This window comes from Hippocampus bargibanti, linkage group LG11 (genome assembly GCF_051943395.1).
Source record: "Hippocampus bargibanti isolate YZ-2025 linkage group LG11, ASM5194339v1, whole genome shotgun sequence".
In the NCBI taxonomy this organism is placed as follows: Eukaryota; Metazoa; Chordata; class Actinopteri; order Syngnathiformes; family Syngnathidae; genus Hippocampus; species Hippocampus bargibanti.
In genome coordinates this window covers 22,198,722-22,219,307 of record NC_142744.1, presented here as the reverse complement: position 1 = coordinate 22,219,307, position 20,586 = coordinate 22,198,722, and the positions used below count along the sequence as shown (strand labels likewise).

Below are 20,586 nucleotides of genomic sequence, written 5' to 3'. Positions count from 1 at the left end.
TCATTCGTATCAATCATTCGGGCCGCACTAACATTAATCTTTCATATCAAGGCGGGCCGCAAAATATTATTTCGGGGACCGCAGTTGGTCCGCCGGCCGTGAGTTTGAGACCCCTGCTCTAACCCCCTCCCCCTTCTCCTTACTGCAGCATGTGTCTGTCATCCCCCATCCCTCCTCTACCACGGATCTTGACCAATCACGTGAGGCTTTAACAGAAGACAGCGTGGGAAATGGAGAAAACAGTCGTCTCCCATAAAAGGCTCCCAGTGAGGAGTCGGCTCCCGTTGTTTACTTCAAAGATCCGGATCTTAGAACCGGCTCGTTCGCGAACGACACATCACTCGCTAGCACTGACTAGCACTCGCAGCTCCAATAGCAGAACTTTGTTGCCGTAGTTTGTTGTCGTGCAAGGTGGGAAATCGAAACGATAAACACCACTTCATGATCTCATCCATTGACCCTGACCATTGTAAACGTTCTTTATACAGACGATGGCTTTTGTTTAATATCTTAAATTCTTCCACGCGATATCGACGTATGCTGTGAGCTTGCAACATGGACAAAGTGGCTTCATTTGTGCTCGTATGGAGTCACGTCGTTTCTGCCGGTAAGATCACAAAACAAAATAAGAGTTATTGGAATAGATTTCCTGCTATCACGTATTAGCATGTTGCAAAAATTTGTCCAATCAAGTGCCAGAGGTTTTCGTCATTTTCACTGAAATTGCAGGACTCACAGAATATTGAGTTTTAGGACCACATAAACATTCAACACAGCGTTAGAAACCTGATATTTGCCAGATTTTCCCCAACAAGCAGAGAAAATGAGCTTTTTCTGCAGAGAAGCAAATTCGAGCAGAAACGTGATCAAGGACCATATTTTTAACTTCGAGGAACACCTCAAACACCTGGTCAGTTTACTTCGATGAAACAACAAAAGAAAAAAATACTCTGGATGACAAAACTACATTTATTTAGATTTATAACAGATTCAGAACCAGATACACAGAACAAAAATCTATTTATAGATGTGTGCATGTGTTTGAGCTATGTACAAGTGTGTGCGTGAGCTATATACAGATGAGTGCGCGCGCGTGTGTTAAATACTGTCGTTCCATCTGCCTTTTCGCAATCTCTGTGGGAGTTTGGGGGGAATACTCCGTTTCGACCAGGCTCTGTAAAAATATTTATTAACATAATCATACTATACCAGTGGTTCTTAACCTTGAACTACAGAACCCCACCAGTTTCATATGTGCATTCGCTGAACCCCTCGTGATTGAAAAATATGATTTTTTTTCTAATTCAAGACATAGATATGTTTTACTGCTACACAAACTGAGCTGCACATGAACATCACCTTGTTCAAAGAAAACAACACAATGCATAAACTTTGCTACTAGGTACAAATCCAAGAGCAGGCAGAGTGTCCCTTTCATCGCATCTAGCTCTCTTCACCTTGAATTCAGCAAGTGTCGTTATGTGGCCAGACAGCAAACAGGTGAAAAAAATGATAAAAGTTCACTTAGCCAGATCCAGGAAGGATATTTTGAGTTTTCTTTATTTGAAGTTGTGGTGGATGTCGGTTTTCAGCAGACCACAGGTAACTGTGCTCTCCAGGCTGTCCTTTCTCCCTCTTCTTCCTCCTCGAAGTGACTTCATCAGTCTGTCGATGAGAAGGTTTCTTCAGCCGTCATCTGTACAAAAGTGAAGGTTTCGGACGTTTCGCCTCCTATCCAAGAGGCTTCGTCAGCGAACTAAAGTCTGACTGGTCGTATCGGCCCCATTTATATATCCCTAATGTCCAGACAGAATTGGATCAAAAATTTGTCAGACAGAGATCTCTCAGAGACAGAAAAGGCGGTACTTACCAAAGGTTTAAATTTCTCAGTGACTCCTAAAACTATACCTACAATAGATTACATCACAGCTACTGAATCTGCTATTAAAAATAACAAACTTTCGTATGCAGAGGCAGATGATCTACGCATTAAAATATCAGCTCTTCTCAGTAGTGCCAAACTTCCTCCGTCCAACATAACATTAGAAGAGAGAAAGGCGTTAACTACTCTACAAAAAGACAAAAATATTACTATTTTGCCAGCAGACAAGGGCAGATGCACAGTGCTTCTCAACACATTGGATTATGAAGACAAAATAAATAGGTTAATCAGTGATTCTAACACGTATGAGCAACTAAAAAGGGACCCTTCCAATAGATACAAGAAAGAAATGATTGACTGTCTCCAAAAGTTATAGAAAGGAAAACATATAGACAAACATATGTATTTTAGATTATACCCGGGAGAGGCCACGCCATGTATCTATGGCCTGCCAAAAATACATAAAGAAGGGTTCCCCCTCAGACCCATTGTTTGTAGCATTGACTCCTCTACATACAATGTAGCCAAATATTTAAAAACGATTTTAGCTCCGTTGGTTGGTAACACAAAATATCACGTAGAGAACACCACAGAGTTTGTAGAGAGGATCAAAGACCTCATATTGGAACCTGAGGAAACTTTGGCATCATACGATGTGACTTCTCTCTTTACATCTGTCCCAACCCCAGCAGCAGTCTCAGTGGTGAGGACGAGACTACTGGCGGATGTTTCTCTGCATGAAAGAACCAAACTTAAACCGGATCACATCTGCCAATTATTAGAAATCTGCCTTAATACTACGTATTTTCAATTTCGGGAAAAAATTTATAAACAAATTCATGGTTGTGCTATGGGCTCACCAGTTTCACCCATAGTGGCTAATCTTTACATGGAAGAGATGGAGAAACAGGCCCTCACATCCTTCCCAGGGACAAAACCTAGACACTGGTTTAGATATGTGGACGATACTTTTGTCATAATTAAGAAACAAGAAATTCAATCCTTCACAGATCACCTCAACTCTGTAGACTTCAACATTAAATTTACTCGTGAGGACATTCAAGAGAACCAACTAGCCTTCTTGGATTGTAAAGTAATTATAAAAGAGGACAGAGCGCTAAAAACAGAAGTCTTTAGGAAGGCTACGCACACTGACCAATACTTACTTTTTGACTCTAACCACCCTTTACAACATAAACTAGGAGTTATCAGAACCCTCCAGCATAGGGCTAAACTAATACCAACTAGCACTGAAGGTAGAGAAAAGGAGTCTAAACATATCAGGAGCGCACTCACTAACTGTGGGTACCCTCAGTGGTCATTTAACAAATGTCAGAAAGAAAGAATAGGGAATGAAACCAATAATTCTCAAGATACAAAAAGGAGAGGAGTAGCAGTACCGTACATTGCAGGAGTTTCTGAAAAATTACAAAGAGTCCTTTGGCAACATAAAATTCCTACTTATTTCAAACCGATAAACACGTTAAGGCAAAAATTAGTGCATCCAAAAGATAGGCTACCAAATGAAAAACAAAGTAATGTAGTTTATTCCATACATTGTAAGAATGAAAATTGTAAAGAGCAGTACATTGGGGAGACTCAACAAATTCTCAAAAAAAGACTTTATCAACATCGCAGGGATAATATAAGTGGACCTCAATCGGCAGTACATTTGCACCTAAAAGCTAGCAACCACTCATTTGATGACAATGAGGTTAAAATCTTAGCGAAAAACATAGATGGTTTGAAAGGGGGGTAAAAGAAGCGATTCTTATAAAACAACAAAATCCTTCATTAAACCGGTCTGGTGGGGTGAGGTTCAATTTGGATCGTTCATACAATAGCCTGCTTAGGCAAAACAGGTTAGGCAACTTTCGTAATGCTGATGAGGGTCGTTATGCTGATGAGGTGATACCGGTGGGAGTGGGGGTAATAGGCCAGTCGTTAGTCAGGAATGTAGGAACAATCAGTGGGGCCACAGGGAAGGGTCCTCTGCCCCCCCAACCTGAGAGTAGGGACCTATCATAGCGGTGTCCGGCGCCACCATGTCTGGAGCATCTAAAATACCCAAAACATGCAGTATACAGATACAGACGACTGAGAAAACCACAGGAAAACTAATTAGTTTAATACAGTTTCAAATGTCTGTATTAACAGTTCTTTAACCTTTGGCTTTCTTCACATAAATAAAATATTGAACATGTCCTAAACATGGCTTCTCTTGCCTACTTGTTCAGCTTCACACAAGTTTCATTCGTATCAATCATTCGGGCCGCACTAACATTAATCTTTCATATCAAGGCGGGCCGCAAAATATTATTTCGGGGACCGCAGTTGGTCCGCCGGCCGTGAGTTTGAGACCCCTGCTCTAACCCCCTCCCCCTTCTCCTTACTGCAGCATGTGTCTGTCATCCCCCATCCCTCCTCTACCACGGATCTTGACCAATCACGTGAGGCTTTAACAGAAGACAGCGTGGGAAATGGAGAAAACAGTCGTCTCCCATAAAAGGCTCCCAGTGAGGAGTCGGCTCCCGTTGTTTACTTCAAAGATCCAGTGGTCATTTAACAAATGTCAGAAAGAAAGAATAGGGAATGAAACCAATAATTCTCAAGATACAAAAAGGAGAGGAGTAGCAGTACCGTACATTGCAGGAGTTTCTGAAAAATTACAAAGAGTCCTTTGGCAACATAAAATTCCTACTTATTTCAAACCGATAAACACGTTAAGGCAAAAATTAGTGCATCCAAAAGATAGGCTACCAAATGAAAAACAAAGTAATGTAGTTTATTCCATACATTGTAAGAATGAAAATTGTAAAGAGCAGTACATTGGGGAGACTCAACAAATTCTCAAAAAAAGACTTTATCAACATCGCAGGGATAATATAAGTGGACCTCAATCGGCAGTACATTTGCACCTAAAAGCTAGCAACCACTCATTTGATGACAATGAGGTTAAAATCTTAGCGAAAAACATAGATGGTTTGAAAGGGGGGTAAAAGAAGCGATTCTTATAAAACAACAAAATCCTTCATTAAACCGGTCTGGTGGGGTGAGGTTCAATTTGGATCGTTCATACAATAGCCTGCTTAGGCAAAACAGGTTAGGCAACTTTCGTAATGCTGATGAGGGTCGTTATGTTGATGAGGTGATACCGGTGGGAGTGGGGGTAATAGGCCAGTCGTTAGTCAGGAATGTAGGAACAATCAGTGGGGCCACAGGGAAGGGTCCTCTGCCCCCCCAACCTGAGAGTAGGGACCTATCATAGCGGTGTCCGGCGCCACCATGTCTGGACATTAGGGATATATAAATGGGGCCGATACGACCAGTCAGACTTTAGTTCGCTGACGAAGCCTCTTGGATAGGAGGCGAAACGTCCGAAACCTTCACTTTTGTACAGATGACGGCTGAAGAAACCTTCTCATCGATGGACCACTCCTGTACGACTGCGAGCATCATGGGGTAGGAGTGGGACACAGCAGTGGTCGTCTTTGAATGTCTGCACGCGGCCACCACAGACTAATAGTCCAGAGTCCTGGTCTTTGTAGGCCACCAGCCTTTTCGTGGTTGAATTTGGGAAGTTTACGCCCTCTTGTGCTGAAAAAAATGTCTCGCAGGGCATCTTTCCTTTCTTCCACAGAGATGGCTCCTTTGGAGGAGACTGCCTCCCACTTTGGGCCGTCCAAGGCTTGAACTTGTTGAGAGAACTTTTTTGCCGCCCTCCAGACCATTGCAACTGTTTTGACCAGTCTGGTCAGCACACTGAACCGTTTGACATCCAAAAGGTTTTGGACAACTGACCCTCTTGGCGGTCTCCTCTTTTCTGTTTGGGTGTGATTGGACTCTTTTTCCAGAGACTGTTTCTAAGCTTGGGACCTTGTCAACACAGCAGCAAATGTTTTTCTCTGCAACTTGTTGATGCTCTCTCTGGCGGTGGTTGCTAGTTCCTTGGCAAATTTGGTTGGCCATTCACTTTCTGGTAGGCTCAAGAACAGGGGTCCATTTTGCCACTCTGGATGTGCATCCAGATCCTGAGGGCTTGCTCCTCTGGTGATGACATCTGCAATGTTTTGTGACCCAGGGATCCACCACCAGTCCTTTACTGCTGTGCTGCTTTGAATCTCTCCGATCCGATTAGCAAAAAAATGTCTGATAGCCATAGCTTTCCCGTTGTATTGCTCCAAGGACTATTTGACTGTCAACAAAATGAAACCACTTTCTGGCTTGGATTTGGCTGTGCAGTTCGAAGAATTTTCTGAGTCGTGAGGCAAGCACTGCCCCACACATTTCTGCTTTGACAGCATCACCTTTGTGGTCCAAGGGAGTTAATTTTGCTTTGGATTCGACCAGTCTAATGATGGGACCCTGGTCTGTGGTCCATTTCAAATACATCACTGTGCCATAAGCATGCTCACTTCCATCAGAGAATGTGACCGCAGAGGGTGGTTCAGTAATGAAGCATTTGGGAGTTAGAGCCCTAGTGAACATTATCGTACTGAGTTGCTGGTACTCCTCGAAAAGATCGATTGCATCATCTCTGAGTCCATCTAAGAGTGCAATGTCCCATGTGTCTTTGACTGGACAGCTTTCAGCCTTTGCCTCTTGAAATGCCCTCCGCACCAGAATGGCTCCCTTTTGCTTGGTAGGAGTCACAAGGCCAACTGGATCGTACAGTCCTCACACTTGACTGAGAAGTTCTCTTCGCGTCAAAGGGTTGGGTGTCATGGCTCTGATCTCGTCTTTCAGAAGGTGTTCACGCAGCCGCATCTTTTGTTTCCTCTTAGAGAAGTTGATTCCAATTCTGACATGGAGCTGACATATCGTCTTCAACTCTGTAGCTCAGACCATGTGCTTTGTTGTCATCATTGCCCATCTGATTTGGTAGGATGATGGTCTTTGTCCTTTCCTCATTGGATTGGATTGGATTGGATTGGATTGGATTGGATATGCCTTTATTAGTCTCACAGTGGAGAAATTTACATTTCACAGCAGCAAAGTGATGAAAGGAATGAAAGCATTACATTACAGCGCTCCTTCCTCCCACTTTGCCCAGAGAAGACCCATGGCTTCAGCTCAAAACCTCCGGCCTTCAGGATCCTCTCCACATTGGCTGTGATGGCGTTTAGCTGGACAAGGTTGTTGTGTGAAGTAAGGATGTCGTCAACGTAGCTGTCGTTATGAATCACTAGACGTTCCTCTTCGAGGTGGGCAAAGAGAGGGAGGTTTGCAGTTTCACGCATTGCCAGTTGCGCTATGCACCCTGCAGGTTTGTCTCCTATGTTCACTCTTGAAATCGCATATTTCCCCAGGTCCTCATTCTCAGTATCTCATCAGAGGAATCTGTGAAGATGCACTTCTTGGTCTTCCAGCCAGACGGAGTTCTTTTTTATGTCTCCCAGGGCAGCATGAACTCCACATCTGAATCTGAGCAGTACAGCTCGAATCTGGTTAAGGACATCAGGGCCTTTCACCAGCAGGTCATTCATGCTGACACCTCTGCACCTTTGACTGCTATTCCAGACAATTCTTATTGGAGTTGTAACCGAGTGTGGGTTTGGAGCAATGAGGTGACTGAGATACCAAACTGGTCCATCCCAACTGGTGATGGTGCCTTTGGGTAGTTTGAGGGCTGCTTTTCTATTTACCATATCATGGATTTGTGCAGCATAAGCCACCTTCCACTCCGTTCTGTTGGCCAATTGTTTTTCTGTTCTCAGGAATGTAGCCTCAACAATTTTTCCATTGTTTGGAAAGGAAATGGGGTCCTCCACCCAGGGATACCTGTCATGCCAGTCTGGCTCTTTGCTGTGGTGGTCCTCTGCGACATAGGTGAGGCCGTCCCTTACTACTTCAAGTTCCCGTTCTTCTGCGAGAGTCATCTCTTTGCCGCCTGGTGGACATTTTCCGCAGCGGCATCCTCCACACTTTGGATCACATGCTGCACCAATACTGTCCCATTTCCACCACTCTAGGAAGTCCCGGTAGGTGGTTGAAGTGCTTGACCTCTGGAGCTTGGCGTGAACATGAGTGTTGGGAGGGTTTGTTCTAGCTGGGCAAGTGAGTTCTTCGTACTTTAAGGTAGCAGACCTCATTGATCTTGCAAAGTGAGCCCTGGACATGTGGGCGGACACAGTAAGGTCTTCAAAGAGTCCAGGATGAGAGCCTCCGACTGTCATCCCCAATGGCCCGTCCCACAGCACAAGGTCTCCAATAACTCTGATCCGTTTAGGTGCTAGCTGGCCCTCTCTGTGGCTTATAAGCAGATTGACTTCATCTGGTCTTGTCAGAGCTCCAAGTGGGACATCCGGAAAGGGTTTCTGTAGCCGTTTGGAGTCAACACTTTTGTAAATATTGCAATATTGCAATATTGTCTAGACCATAACAGACCAATTGATGCGATTTAAGAGTGCCTTTTGGAGTCCTCACTCTGATCTTCAAGAGGTACCGCTTTGTCTCCACAATGGTCTTCATTCCTCCAACAGCGTGTACGATGAGAGTGATATGTCTTCGCTCCTGAGGTTCAGTTTGTCTGCAGTCGTGTGGGTGATGTAATTGGTGTCAGACGCCAGGTCAATCAGTGTTCCAATCTTTTGTCCAGCATTTGCGGTGACTTCCAATAACATCATCATCACTGGCAGTTCCTGCAATCCACTTCCTTCTAAAAGTCCTGATTTAGCTTTTGTGTTTAACATCTTGGTTGCAGCATTGGAGAAGGCATCATGAAACTGCCTTGCCACCTCTGGGGAAAGCCTCTTGACAAAGTCTTCTTGTTCCTCTGTGTACGTTTTCCTGCTTTTGCCATCCATGGAGCCAGGTTTGCTCTTCTTCTGTGCTGAGCTGCTTTTCTTGTTCGGACAGAGGTAGAAATGATGCTCAGGTGCATGTTCATCCTTGCAGGCATGGTTGGTGCATAGGAAGTCATCTTTGCAGTCTGAACTGACATTATGGACATCAAGACATCTGTTGCATGCTCCCAGCTTCTTAACAGCAGCTTTCTTGTCTGCAAGCTGCAATGCCCGGAACTGCATGCAGTAGTAGAGTTTCTTCCTGTGCTTCCCATCTCCGCAGACAACACAGCCATTGCGGTCATCACATGCCCTGGTGGTTTTTCGTCCTGGCATATCTTGGCTCAGGCTTCGATTGTCCCTTATTTGGTTCCTCATCCAATTGTTCCAGCTGCTCATAAATACTCTCTTGCCCTTTCAGGAAGTCCAACAAACCGTCAAACCTGTTGACTGGAGTTACAGCATTACTGGGATCTGCTGCATACATGAGCTATTCCTTTCTGAGAGGTGCTGGGAGTTTCCCCTCAATCAACCTGGTCATGAGTGGGTTTTTGATAGCGCCAGTGTCCCCGAGCTCACTGAGATCTTGAAGTGCTTTCTCCACAGCTTGGATTAGCTCCACTACTCTTCGTGGCTGGTTGCTTTTGACGGTTTGTATTCTCTGCAGCTTCTCCACAATCTCTATAGCAATGGACGTCCGGTTGCCACAGCGATACTCCAGAACACGAAGATGTCATCAGCAGTGATATGGGTGGTGAGAAGAAGGTCTTTCCTGATCTTGTCTTCAACACTGTCCAGCAATTGGGCCCTTTGCACTTCCCTGGAACCGGTTGGCTCACCTTGTCTTTGGAGCGCTTCCCAGTCCCTTTTCCACCTGTGGAAGTCACGTTTGATTCCGGTGAATTTAGGAAGGGTTGTTGGCTTCAACTTGATGGCTGGTACGGGGTGACTGGACGTAATTGGTTCCTTCGTGACCTCTTCCTTTACCCCGTCTTGTATGAAGTCAGCCTTTTTGGAGACAAGCTTGGTGGCTTGAATTTCCAGGGCTTTTAAGGTTGTCAGGATTTCAGCTACTGTATCTTCAGGAATCCATTGTCTCCACCGGCTATATACCTCTTTTGCAGTCTTCATTAATCCTTCAAGGTGGTTCAGCAAGAACTGGTATCCATCCAGGTTCATATCCTCAGGGTCCACAGCAGTGGTGCGTCTGCACTCCTCCTCTGTTGTCAGAAGAGCTATGGATACTTCATTTTTTCCAAACTTGTTCCACAAGACCTTCTGAAATAAACCTTTGACACACATTCTATTGAAGTATTGTCCAGATCTTCTTGCTGCACTTCAGTGAGTTCTGTTTCCCCATCTCTTAGCTGTATCAGGAGTTTGGCCTCTACCTTGTCATTGGCTTCCATAACTGTGTCAGCTGCTGCGATGAGCGTCTTAAAACTGTCTCTGAGCTCCTCCTCAGACAAGTCATCATGGTTCCTTGTGAGGCTGTTAACCAGGCGGGTGAATGATGCTTTTGCAGTTGTCCTCTCAGTCTTAAGCTGGTCAACTGCCTTCTTGTCGGCCATACTCACAATTCAGGTGGAGTTGGAGGGAACTGGGTGAATTTAAGCTGTTTAATCTTTAGTCAGGGGGCCAGGACTATCCTGGTTTCCAGAACTTCTTTTTTTTCACTGTTTTTTCACTGTTGGCCAGTGGGGGGGGGGGGTTTACTGTGGTCCAGTGGGGGGAACCGGTTTTTCACTGTGGATTTTCACTGCGGTTTTTCACTGTGAAGTTATGTTGGTTTTTTGAGTTCTCCCCCTAACTTGAAAAGGGTTTTGACTGTGTTAACAGGTTCTCTCACCGTCAGCCACCCTGGTCTTTACACAGTTGAACTCCACTGTCTTGGTAAACTCCTAGAGCAGTACTTGAACCGAACCGAACGCTGAGCAGTGTAGCAACTGACTATTTTAATGAGTGGTTTCTTCTGGTGAGAGCCTTCCTGATTTCTGAATGGCTTTCAGCTGCTGGCACACCTGCCTTCATTCCAGCTCTCTCCTCTGGGGGAAAAATGGTGCCACTCATCTTTGGACTACAGCTTCGGCCATATTTGTAGTTTACCAAGTGTGATGTCACGAGAGGCTGTGTCCTGGAGGGCAAATACATCCCCCTAAGATGGCTCCACCCAGAGAGAGTCTTGGCCCCATCTGGTGGAAGGCAGCAATTAAAACCACACACCTGCAGCTGATCAGGGCGGGATTGGCAGGCAAGGCTCTTAAGGCAGAGAGCCTCTGAGTGTGCAGCTTGGGGAAAGACTAGCTCGATTGCTGTGCTCTGTGAAGAAGTTGATTGCTGCGTCGAACTCATTGCCAGTTGGGACCACACGACAGGACACTGGATTTGGACCTTGCTAAGGTGGCTAGGCTACATGAGGAGGACGTCAAGAGGGGTGAGGCCTAGAGACTCTTGGAAAAGAACTCTGTCTTCAGTTTTACCTCAGAAGAGACTTTATTTTGATTTAAGTATTGGAAGAGACACTATTCAAACCTCTGTTGCTTGTGAATCCCCCCTGAAACCTTTGATTAAAACCTTTGTTTGTATCCAAACCTGTCGTCCATTGCACTTCTTGTCCTGTCCCGCTGAGAGCCAGCCTCTCATGATATCACACAAGACACTCATCTTTGGGCTACAGCTTCGGCCATATTTGTAGTTTGCCAAGACAATGCCTTTCTGTGCTTTGCTCATGTATTGATCCATGTGTCCACTTATCTTAGCCGCAATGATGCCTGACATCAGCTTCCATGTTGTGGAGAGCCAGGTTATTGGCGGATAGTTGTAGGTGTGGGCCATATCTGGGCCTGGTGCCGTCCAGTTTTTCATGCCTGAGACTCTTTCTTGTATATCTGCCGCTGTGATAGTAACTGGGTTCTGTTCAGGGAAGTTGCTGTGCTCCTCTTTCAGAGTCACCAGCCATTGTCCACTGCTGTTATGTGCGACCTCCTTCTCCCATATGCCTTTCCAGTATCTTTCAGTTTCCAGCTTTGGAGGGTCTGCTCTGCTCTTCGAACCCTGCCACTGAGCGTACACTTTCGCAGGTTGTGTTGCGAACAGCCTGTTTATTCTTCTGGCCCCATTCTCTTTTGTGTACCTCTTTAGGCGACTGGACAAGGCCTGGAGCCTTTGTTTGGGAGTTTCGAGTGCTTCAGGTATGGTTATCTGCATGTACCTCTTGGGTATTGGCCTTTTATTCACACCTCTCTGGGTCTCCGTCAATTGACTCACAACTTTCCGAGCCGCCTTGATCTTAGCCTCCAACCGTCTTTTCCATGGTGGGTAACAAATCTCGTGCCTCTCATGGTGGCTCTTGTAGCCAAGCATCTCTAGGATCACTGATGCTGAGGCGTATATCAGCTCATTGGTTTCCGTGATCGTTCCGGTCGGGATCGTTCTCAGTGCTGCATTCACAGTTTCCATGAGACTTTCAGGTGGTACATTACATAGCCGTTGTAATTGGTTTCTTAGTTGCCCAGTTTTCATTCTTGCCATGATCTTATCTCTCAAGTGAGTTGCTGCTTCGCTCAGCATTTCATTGGGGCTGGCCTCCCAATCTCATCATTCATTGGGGCTTGCCTCCGAATCTCTGGCTGAACCTCTTCCTCTAATGTGGCAGCCTGGGGCCCTTCACCTCGGAATTTGTGTTGTACCTCATCAATCTCAAGTTGTGATAGCAATTGCCGTTTGTGGATATTGGAACACTGAGCTACTAGTTGTTTCGTGGTCAACCGTGACTGTGGGTTTCGAAGTAACCATTGGATTTGCCTTTATTAGTCTCACAGTGGAGAAATTTACATTTCACAGCAGCAAAGTTATGAAAGAAATGAAAGTAGAAAAGCAAAACACAAGACCTGCTGGAAAGGCAGCCACTCTCGCGGCGCCGTCTTGAAGTAAAAAGAACAAAAACAAACTAAATAACAAATAACATGACAACACAAAGACATAGAGAGACATTCATTCTTAAGCACTTTCTGTACCCTCTTTGTTACATAAAGCAGTTCCAGATGAAAGAGGAGAAGATCAAAGCGTATCTTCACCAGTGGATCAGGGACATCATGGTGGAATGTGCACGTCAACTACAAACTAAATGTTGAAAGCAAACACGCAGCTGTAGCATCCATTGACGAAAAGAGATTGTCTCACATCTCCTGTCCCCCATAAATCAGCTTCAATTCCATCCCACGACAGTTCCATATACGCATCGGCATCTGCGCTGACACTCCTTCCTTCTTATCGCGGGCTCCTCAAGCCATGTATCCATCCAGCCGCAGACTGTCCAACAGCACCGACCTTCCACTGAAGAAAGCGGGGCTGTGAAGATGCTGCCCATTACAGGCGCAAAAAAACACAATGGCCCCAGAGCTGTCCAGCGATGACAGTCGAATGGTGCCGACATTCCTCCCTTTCAAAAACAGTACTGGCATATTCATGCTGCCGAAAAGGCGCAACCGCTCAGCACAGTCTCGTCCTTGATGAATGTCGTGGTCAAAAATGCTGAAAAACAATCCGTATCCGTTCCACACGACGCACAACACAAAGTGACAAAAGAAAACACAAAAACAAGACAAAAACAACAAAAAAAGCAAGGCTCATCAGAGCACTTGCTGACGGCTGCCTACTCGGGCACCATCTTGGACTCCTTTCCATTCAGCCCCCATTCTCCGCATGTAACCCCTAGGGTTGCTTGAGTAGTAGCATTCCAACAGAGCCATGTTATCGCATCTCGTCCATCTCCGCTTTGTTCCAGTAGCCCATTTTTCATCAAGGTGCTCTGGTTCCCCAGCACCTGACGCAGACCATGTTTTGCCGGGCGACGACTGAGCTGGCATGTCATTCCATTTATTGTCTTTCATCATTGTATGTAGGTAGGCATTAGTGTAAAGGGTCTTGCCCAAGGACCCACACTGGATGATGTCTTTGTGCTCATTTTCGATATAACCGGACTATCGATATATCCGATCCTGCGGCATGTAAATTTTCTCCTTGCGTTCATAGAAATAGAATCGTAATAAGCAGTACTATCGATATAACCGATATCGATATAACGAGACCTTACTGTGTGTATATATATATATATATATATATATATATATATATATATATATATATATATATATATATATTTTGCCCTGCGATTGGCGAATGGGCGGTGGCGACGTGGGCCGACGCGGCGTTCTCTGCGCACCGACCCCGTGTGCCCGAGCGCCAACGGCCGAACGAACTGTCATCGCGTCGCCGGCATCGCGGCGGAGAGAACGGGGCGTCGGGCCCACTGCTGCCGAGATGTCGCCGACATGATGTCGCCGACACGATTTCGCCGATGTGATGACATTAAACGTTCCTCCTCTTAGTTCTATACCATTGGCACTCCATTTCTCTCTTTTCCTATGGGCACACCTCCCTCCTCTCCTTCTTCGACCAACAGTAGTCCATTTTTCCACCGGCACCCTGAAGGTCAACAGTGCCAATGGCGGCCGTTGTTAACCCGGGCCTTGACCGATCCGGTATGGGATTCAGGGGTTTTATTTGCATATTGAAATATATAATTGTATAATGTATGAAATGGCACACACCTCCCGAGTATCAATCAATTAGTTGTCAAAATATTGATGACATTTTTGATCTGTCATGCAAAGAAATGCTTTTTATTGTTTGCAGACCTCCACTCTCTGTGGCACGTATACACGGTGACCAGCAACATCCCACGTCTTCCGTCCATGATGGCGGCGGTGGTGGTGGACGGTGTGATAACGGAATACTATGACAGCCGCACCAAGAAGGCCGTAGCCAAACAACACTGGATGGATGCCATCCTCCTCGAAGATCCGAACTACTGGCAAAAGCAAACGACTTTCTGGGAACGACAGGAACACTATGGAAACGTCAACATGCGAATACTTCAGGAGAGATTCAACCAATCAGATGGTGGGTAAACTTCCATTCCGACCTCCTTAGCCTCGACACCCTGATAATTGATAATTGTCAAAAAATGTAAATTTCTTGAAGGAACCCAATTTTATATATATATATATATATATATATAGCGTCCCGTTTATTTTGTGTTGCCAAAGGACTCTGTAGTTTTTCAGAAAGAAACTATATACAGTAAAGTCTCGTTATATCGATATCGGATATATCGATAGTCCCGGTTATATCGATACTATTTCTATGCACGCACAGAGAAAATTACATGCAAACAGGGTCGGATATATCGATAGTCCCGGTTATATCGATATTTTTTCGGACTCCTTTGAATATCGATATAACGAGACTTTACTGTATATACAAGGGGAGTTGGTCAGCGACATGAATGGGAGGTGCAGAGCAAATCGGTCTTCCCCCTCAGAGTAGCTGAATCTACGCCCCATTAAAGCTTCCGCTATCAGCAAAGACCGACCCTCAGAAAAAGGAGTGCCCGCTTGCAGTTGGACAGAGAGTGTGGATCAAATCGCGTGACTCTGCTGGCTCTCAAGCAGTTAAGACCAAATACGACCAGTCCGACATCGTTGAAGAGATTTTAGACAGAAACACAGTGCGCCTCAACACGAGAGGTGTCCAAGGGACTAAAAAGCCAGGGAATAAAAACCAAGATCAAGAACCTTTAAGATGGAACAAACCGTACCCCCATTTATTCAGTTGGCCATGGTAAAGGGGGCCATTATCACACGGAGGACCTGGAATGGAATAAAGGCCGGAAGAGCTTTAAGGCTCTTGGAGAATACCCGCCGGGGATTTTTATCGGACGCTGTGGAGGACTTTTCGTGGAGACAGGCCGACGTCGGCTGTGTTGTCTGCGGGAGTGGGAACCCAGCTACTGCAAGATGGAATGATCACGGCCTTACTGAGTCAATCAACCTCCAAGCAGGAGGGGAAGTAGGCCCACTGGACTCTTTCATTTGCTACACCTGCAGGATAAAGTATCTACCTTGCGTTCCGCGAGAAAACGGCTGTTAAGATTGCCCCCTGCAAATTCAAAGGGACGTTAGCCCCCCCGGTTGTGATTAGTGACGAGAATGACGAAGAGAAGCTTGCTAAGAAAAAACATGACTCCTGAGTAACAGAACCAAAGATTGCATTACCAAAATAAGTTTAAACCTTTGATATATGACATTATATGGCATTTCACCTAAATGCCCTTATGAAGAAATTCACGATTTTGACCAATTGGATTTACAATTGCACCAGCCTGAAGGCGAACAAAACAGTAAAAGGTATATTAGAAACATGGAGCGAAGAATACAAGAGAGATTATAGCCGAACATGGTGGGGATTCACAGGAAATTAGGAAAGGAACGACGCTACGGCTGAGGAAGCAGCAGAGGAAGATGTCGAAATGGATGCCAGTAACTGACAAAGGGCGGTTCCTGAAGAGAGCAGAGCCAAGTGCCCAGGCGACTCCAACGAATGGGGAACCAGCTAAGAAGGAGAAGCTGAGGATAAGGGCAGTGCCACCTCACATATAAAGACCAGCGCTCTGCGAGTAGAAGCTCAGACGGGTTTCTGCTCTGGCACTACGCACATTCCGTGGTGGGAGGTAACCTTACGAACCAATGGCTTGCGGTAACAATTCAAATAACACCTTCGAACGACCAGGTGCCTTGAAGGATGTGCGTAATGAATTAGAATATTGGCTATTTGTCTTAATTTGGTTAAATTATAGTTGTACTGGTCAATGGCAATTCAATCAACCAACGCGGCCGATAGTCCTGATGGTTACAGTAGCAAAAGTCCTGATTCTTAGATTCTGGTATTGCACCTACACCTTAGGACTTGGCTGCTTCGTGGTATACATGCATGGAAGGATTACAGTCAAGTATGACACACCGACAGGCATTGCAGAGACATTTGTATTACTTTGTTGGGTAGTGTTAGACATAGCTTCAATAATAATTTTCGAGATAATATACGGAGCGATAATATTAGAAGGAACATTGGCGATAGAATTGGCCTTGTACATTATGACCTTAGTCATTCGATCACAAAGAAACCCTTATGGAAGCGGCAACAAAGTTTGGATAATGTAAACAGCGAAATTGATAATATGGGGTAGTATATGGGGTGTTATATCAATACTCCTTTGGCTAGGTTTCAGTGACCAATTGGTTCTAATTGCCTGGTTTTTTACATATGTTCCTTTCTTTACCCTCCCACCTCGGAATGATAATACGGTACGAGTACAAGTTACTCCTTTCATGAGCCGTAGGGCTTCGTGGCCACGGCATAATTGTAAATGCCAAACTGGGTTTGAGGAAAACGAGCACTCCCCTGTGGGGGATACCTTACTGTCATGATCTGGTTGGCGACCAACGGGTGGCACTGTCGGCCGCGCCAGCACCTGCACAGGTGCTGGTCGTCCCGATCAGTGGCGGACTGCCACGTTCGGATTGGCGCCCAACGGATAGCGACGTCAGCCCTGCCTGTAGCCTCGCAGGTGCTGGTCGTTTTAATCAGTGACACTTACAAGGACTCCCGGCACGACCTGGTGTTGGTTCATTATTTGTTGCATGCTTTGTCTGCAATCGCATGCATTGTATGCTGTGCATGTGTTTGTTTAACCTTGGCGGACTTTTACACTTGGTTTTCTTTTGATACTTTTTTCTGTTCAGATCATTTTGATGTTTTACATTTTGTTCCTGCTGACCTTTATTTTAATACAATTTGTCAAACAACCTCCTGCTCCCTCCTGCCTGATTTATGGGGTCCGCACCCGGCATCACCACCTTGCAAACCGTGACACTTACGACAAGAAACACCCAAAATTGCACAAAACATGGTGTAATAAACATGGCCACATTGACTTTGTGTATGTTACAGGGTGGCCCTCTGCCAAGATGTGCCCTGTGCGGGACCACGTCGATTCGATCTGCGTGGGTCGTAGGGAAGACCATTATGGGCTATTGCTGTTTCCCTTCTCCGTTGAGTCGGGAACGTGAATTTTGGCTTGTGCCAGATGGGTTACACATGAGTCGTATTTATAGAGCCCAACTAGATGCAACACCAATTTGGAAGTGGCCTGGATTTGCTGACCTGGCTGGCAAAGGTACTTTGTTACAGATAACCAAGTGACCCTCACATCCCGAGTGATGAATTCGACCCAGTGGGAAGAATATACCCTCTGATCCGTATGACTTGGCGCTTACCTGACGGCTCCTTTCAAATGATGACACACAGTGACAGTGGCTGCTGCATTGCAGCTAGCCCCACAGTTGTACCATGGTACCCTGTGTGGCAGCTCCCTGCGGAGGTGGAGGTAACGGTTAGAACAGGGTATAAGGTGAAGGATGTGTCCGATGATGAGGGAAGGCCGGATCGGGGCAGCAAGGTTGCCATAGAGGGTACAACCCCTTGGTTCGTGCCCTTGTCTGACGATATGTCCGACGTTACGATCGACTATACGGCTTCCACGGACCCTCCTGACTCTAGTTTCTCACCGACCTCGCCTCCCCTGTGGGTTCCCAAGGAGGTCCCACCCCCTTCCCCAGCTTATGAAATGCTGGTGGAAGCACTGTCCGACTTGGCTCCCCAGCCTCTGGTGAGACAACTGTTGGCACCTGGTCTGATGATACCTGGGGTATCATCAGACAGTCCTTAAACCAAGGAGGGTGTGTCAAGGTAACGCGCCTCGTCAGGCAGGAGAAGAGGCCCAAGAATTAAGGAAATGAAATTGGATGTTTTAAGTCCTGGTGCAAATTCCCAATTCGACCACTAGATGGGGACAGAGGGATCCTAGGAGCCTGAGACCAGATCAGTATAAACCAGAGTCATAAGATGGTAAAAATGCAATTACTAAAATGAGCATTCCAAAGTCAATGCCTTATAAAAAGCCATTCAAAGATGATTATAGAATTTGACAACTCACAAGAAATTGACCAAGTGTAAAAGAAGTCCATCCATCCATCCATCCATCTTCTGCCGCTTATCCGGGGTCGGGTCGCGGGGGCAGCAGCTTCAGTAGGGAAGCCCAGACTTCCCTCTCCCCAGCCACTTCTTCCAGCTTGTCCTGGCGGATCCCGAGGCGTTCCCATGCCAGCTGGGAGACATAGTCTCTCCAGCGTGTTCTGGGTCGTCCCCGGGGTCTCCTGCCAGTGGGGCATGCCCGGAACACCTCACGAGGGAGACGTCCCGGGGGCATCCTAATCAGATGCCCGAGCCACCTCATCTGGCTCCTCTCGATGTGGAGGAGAAGCGGCTCGACTTTGAGCCCCTCCCGGATGACCGAGCTTCTCACCTTATCTCTAAGGGAGAGCCCGAACACCCGACGGAGAAAGCTCATTTCGGCCGCTTGCATCCGGGATCTCGTTCTTTCGGACACAACCCATAGCTCGTGACCATAGATGAGGGTTGGGACGTAGATCGACCGGTAGATTGAGAGCTTTGCTTTTTGGCTCAGCTCCTTCTTCACCACGACAGATCGGTACAAAGTCCGCATCACGGCAGACGCCGCACCGATCCGCCTGTCGACCTCTCGATCCCTTTCACCCTCACTCGTGAACAAGACACCCAGATACTTAAACTCCTCCACTTGAGGCAAAATCTCCTCCCCGACCCGGAGAGGGCACTCCACCCTTTTCCGACTGAGAACCATTGTCTCAGATTTGGAGGTGCTGATTCTCATCCCAGCCGCTTCACATTCGGCTGCGAAACGCTCCAGCGAGAGTTGGAGAGCTCCACTTGAAGGCCCCAACAGTACAACATCATCTGCAAAAAGCAGAGATGCTATACTGAGGCTACCAAAACGGAAACCTTCAACGCTTCGGCTGCGCCTAGAAATTCTGTCCATAAAGGTTATGAACAGAATCGGTGACAAAGGGCAGCCTTGGCGGAGCCCAACCCTCACTGGAAACGGTTCCGACTTACTGCCGGCAATGCGAACCAGACTCTGACATCGGTCATATAGAGACCGAACGGCCCGTATCAGCCTCTCCTGTACCCCATACTCCCGAAGTACCCTCCACAGAACTCCACGAGGGACACGGTCAAACGCTTTCTCCAAGTCCACAAAACACATGTAGAGTGGTTGGGCGAATTCCCATGCGCCCTCGAGGACCCTGCTAAGGGTGTAGAGCTGGTCCACTGTTCCGCGGCTGGGACGAAAACCACACTGTTCCTCCTCAATCTGAGGCTCGACTTTCCGACGGACCCGCCCCTCTAGGACCCCTGAATAGACCTTTCCAGGGAGGCTGAGGAGTGTGATCCCTCTGTAGTTGGAACACACCCTCCGGTCCCCCTTTTTAAAAAGGGGGACCACCACCCCGGTCTGCCATTCCAGAGGCACTCTCCCCGATGACCACGCAATGTTGCAGAGGCGTGTCAGCCAGGACAGCCCCACAACATCCAGAGCCTTTAGGAACTCCGGTCGGATCTCATCCACCCCCGGGGCCTTGCCACCGAGGAGCTTTTTAACCACCTCGGTGACTTCAGTCACAAGGATCGGAGGGCCCACCTCGGAGTCCCCAGACACTGCTTCCTCCAAGGAAGGCGTGTTGGTGGAGTTGAGGAGGTCTTCGAAGTACTCTGCCCACCGGTTCACGACGTCTCGAGTCGAAGTCAGCAGCGCCCCACCCTCACTGTACACAGTGTTAGTGGTGCACTGCTTTCCCCTCCCGAGACGCCGGATGGTGGACCAGAATTTCCTCGAAGCGGTCCGGAAGTCGGCTTCCATGGCCTCACCGAACTCTTCCCATGCCAGTGTTTTTGCCTTGGCGACCACCGAGGCTGCATTCCGCTTGGCTAGTCGATACGTGTCAGCTGTCTCAGGAGTCCCACAGGCTATATGAGCCCGGTAGGACTCCTTCTTCAGCTTTACGGCATCCCTTACTACTGGTGTCCACCAGCGAGTACGGGGATTGCCTCCACGACAGGCACCAACCACCTTACGGC

General features: G+C 46.8%; 1 protein-coding gene and 1 pseudogene across 5 annotated transcripts in view; both read left to right on the top strand.

The window, feature by feature from the left end:
• Window positions 1–268: 268 nt before the first annotated feature.
• Window positions 269–20,586, top strand: part of LOC148891941 (class I histocompatibility antigen, F10 alpha chain-like) — a 43,169-nt gene continuing 22,851 nt past the window's right edge. The window contains exons 1-3 of one of the 5 annotated variants that reach the window (XM_089007471.1): window positions 269–411; window positions 489–607; window positions 14,365–14,631. In XM_089007471.1, coding sequence (XP_088863597.1) covers window positions 556–607; window positions 14,365–14,631 — 319 coding nt within the window. In that variant the 5' untranslated portion in view covers window positions 269–411; window positions 489–555. Of the gene's footprint in view, window positions 608–6,910; window positions 7,031–14,364; window positions 14,632–20,586 lie in introns of all 5 variants that reach the window. The other 4 variants (XM_089007476.1, XM_089007473.1, XM_089007472.1 and 1 more) reach the window with 4 other exon arrangements.
• Window positions 14,796–18,303, top strand: LOC148891942 (uncharacterized; annotated as a pseudogene).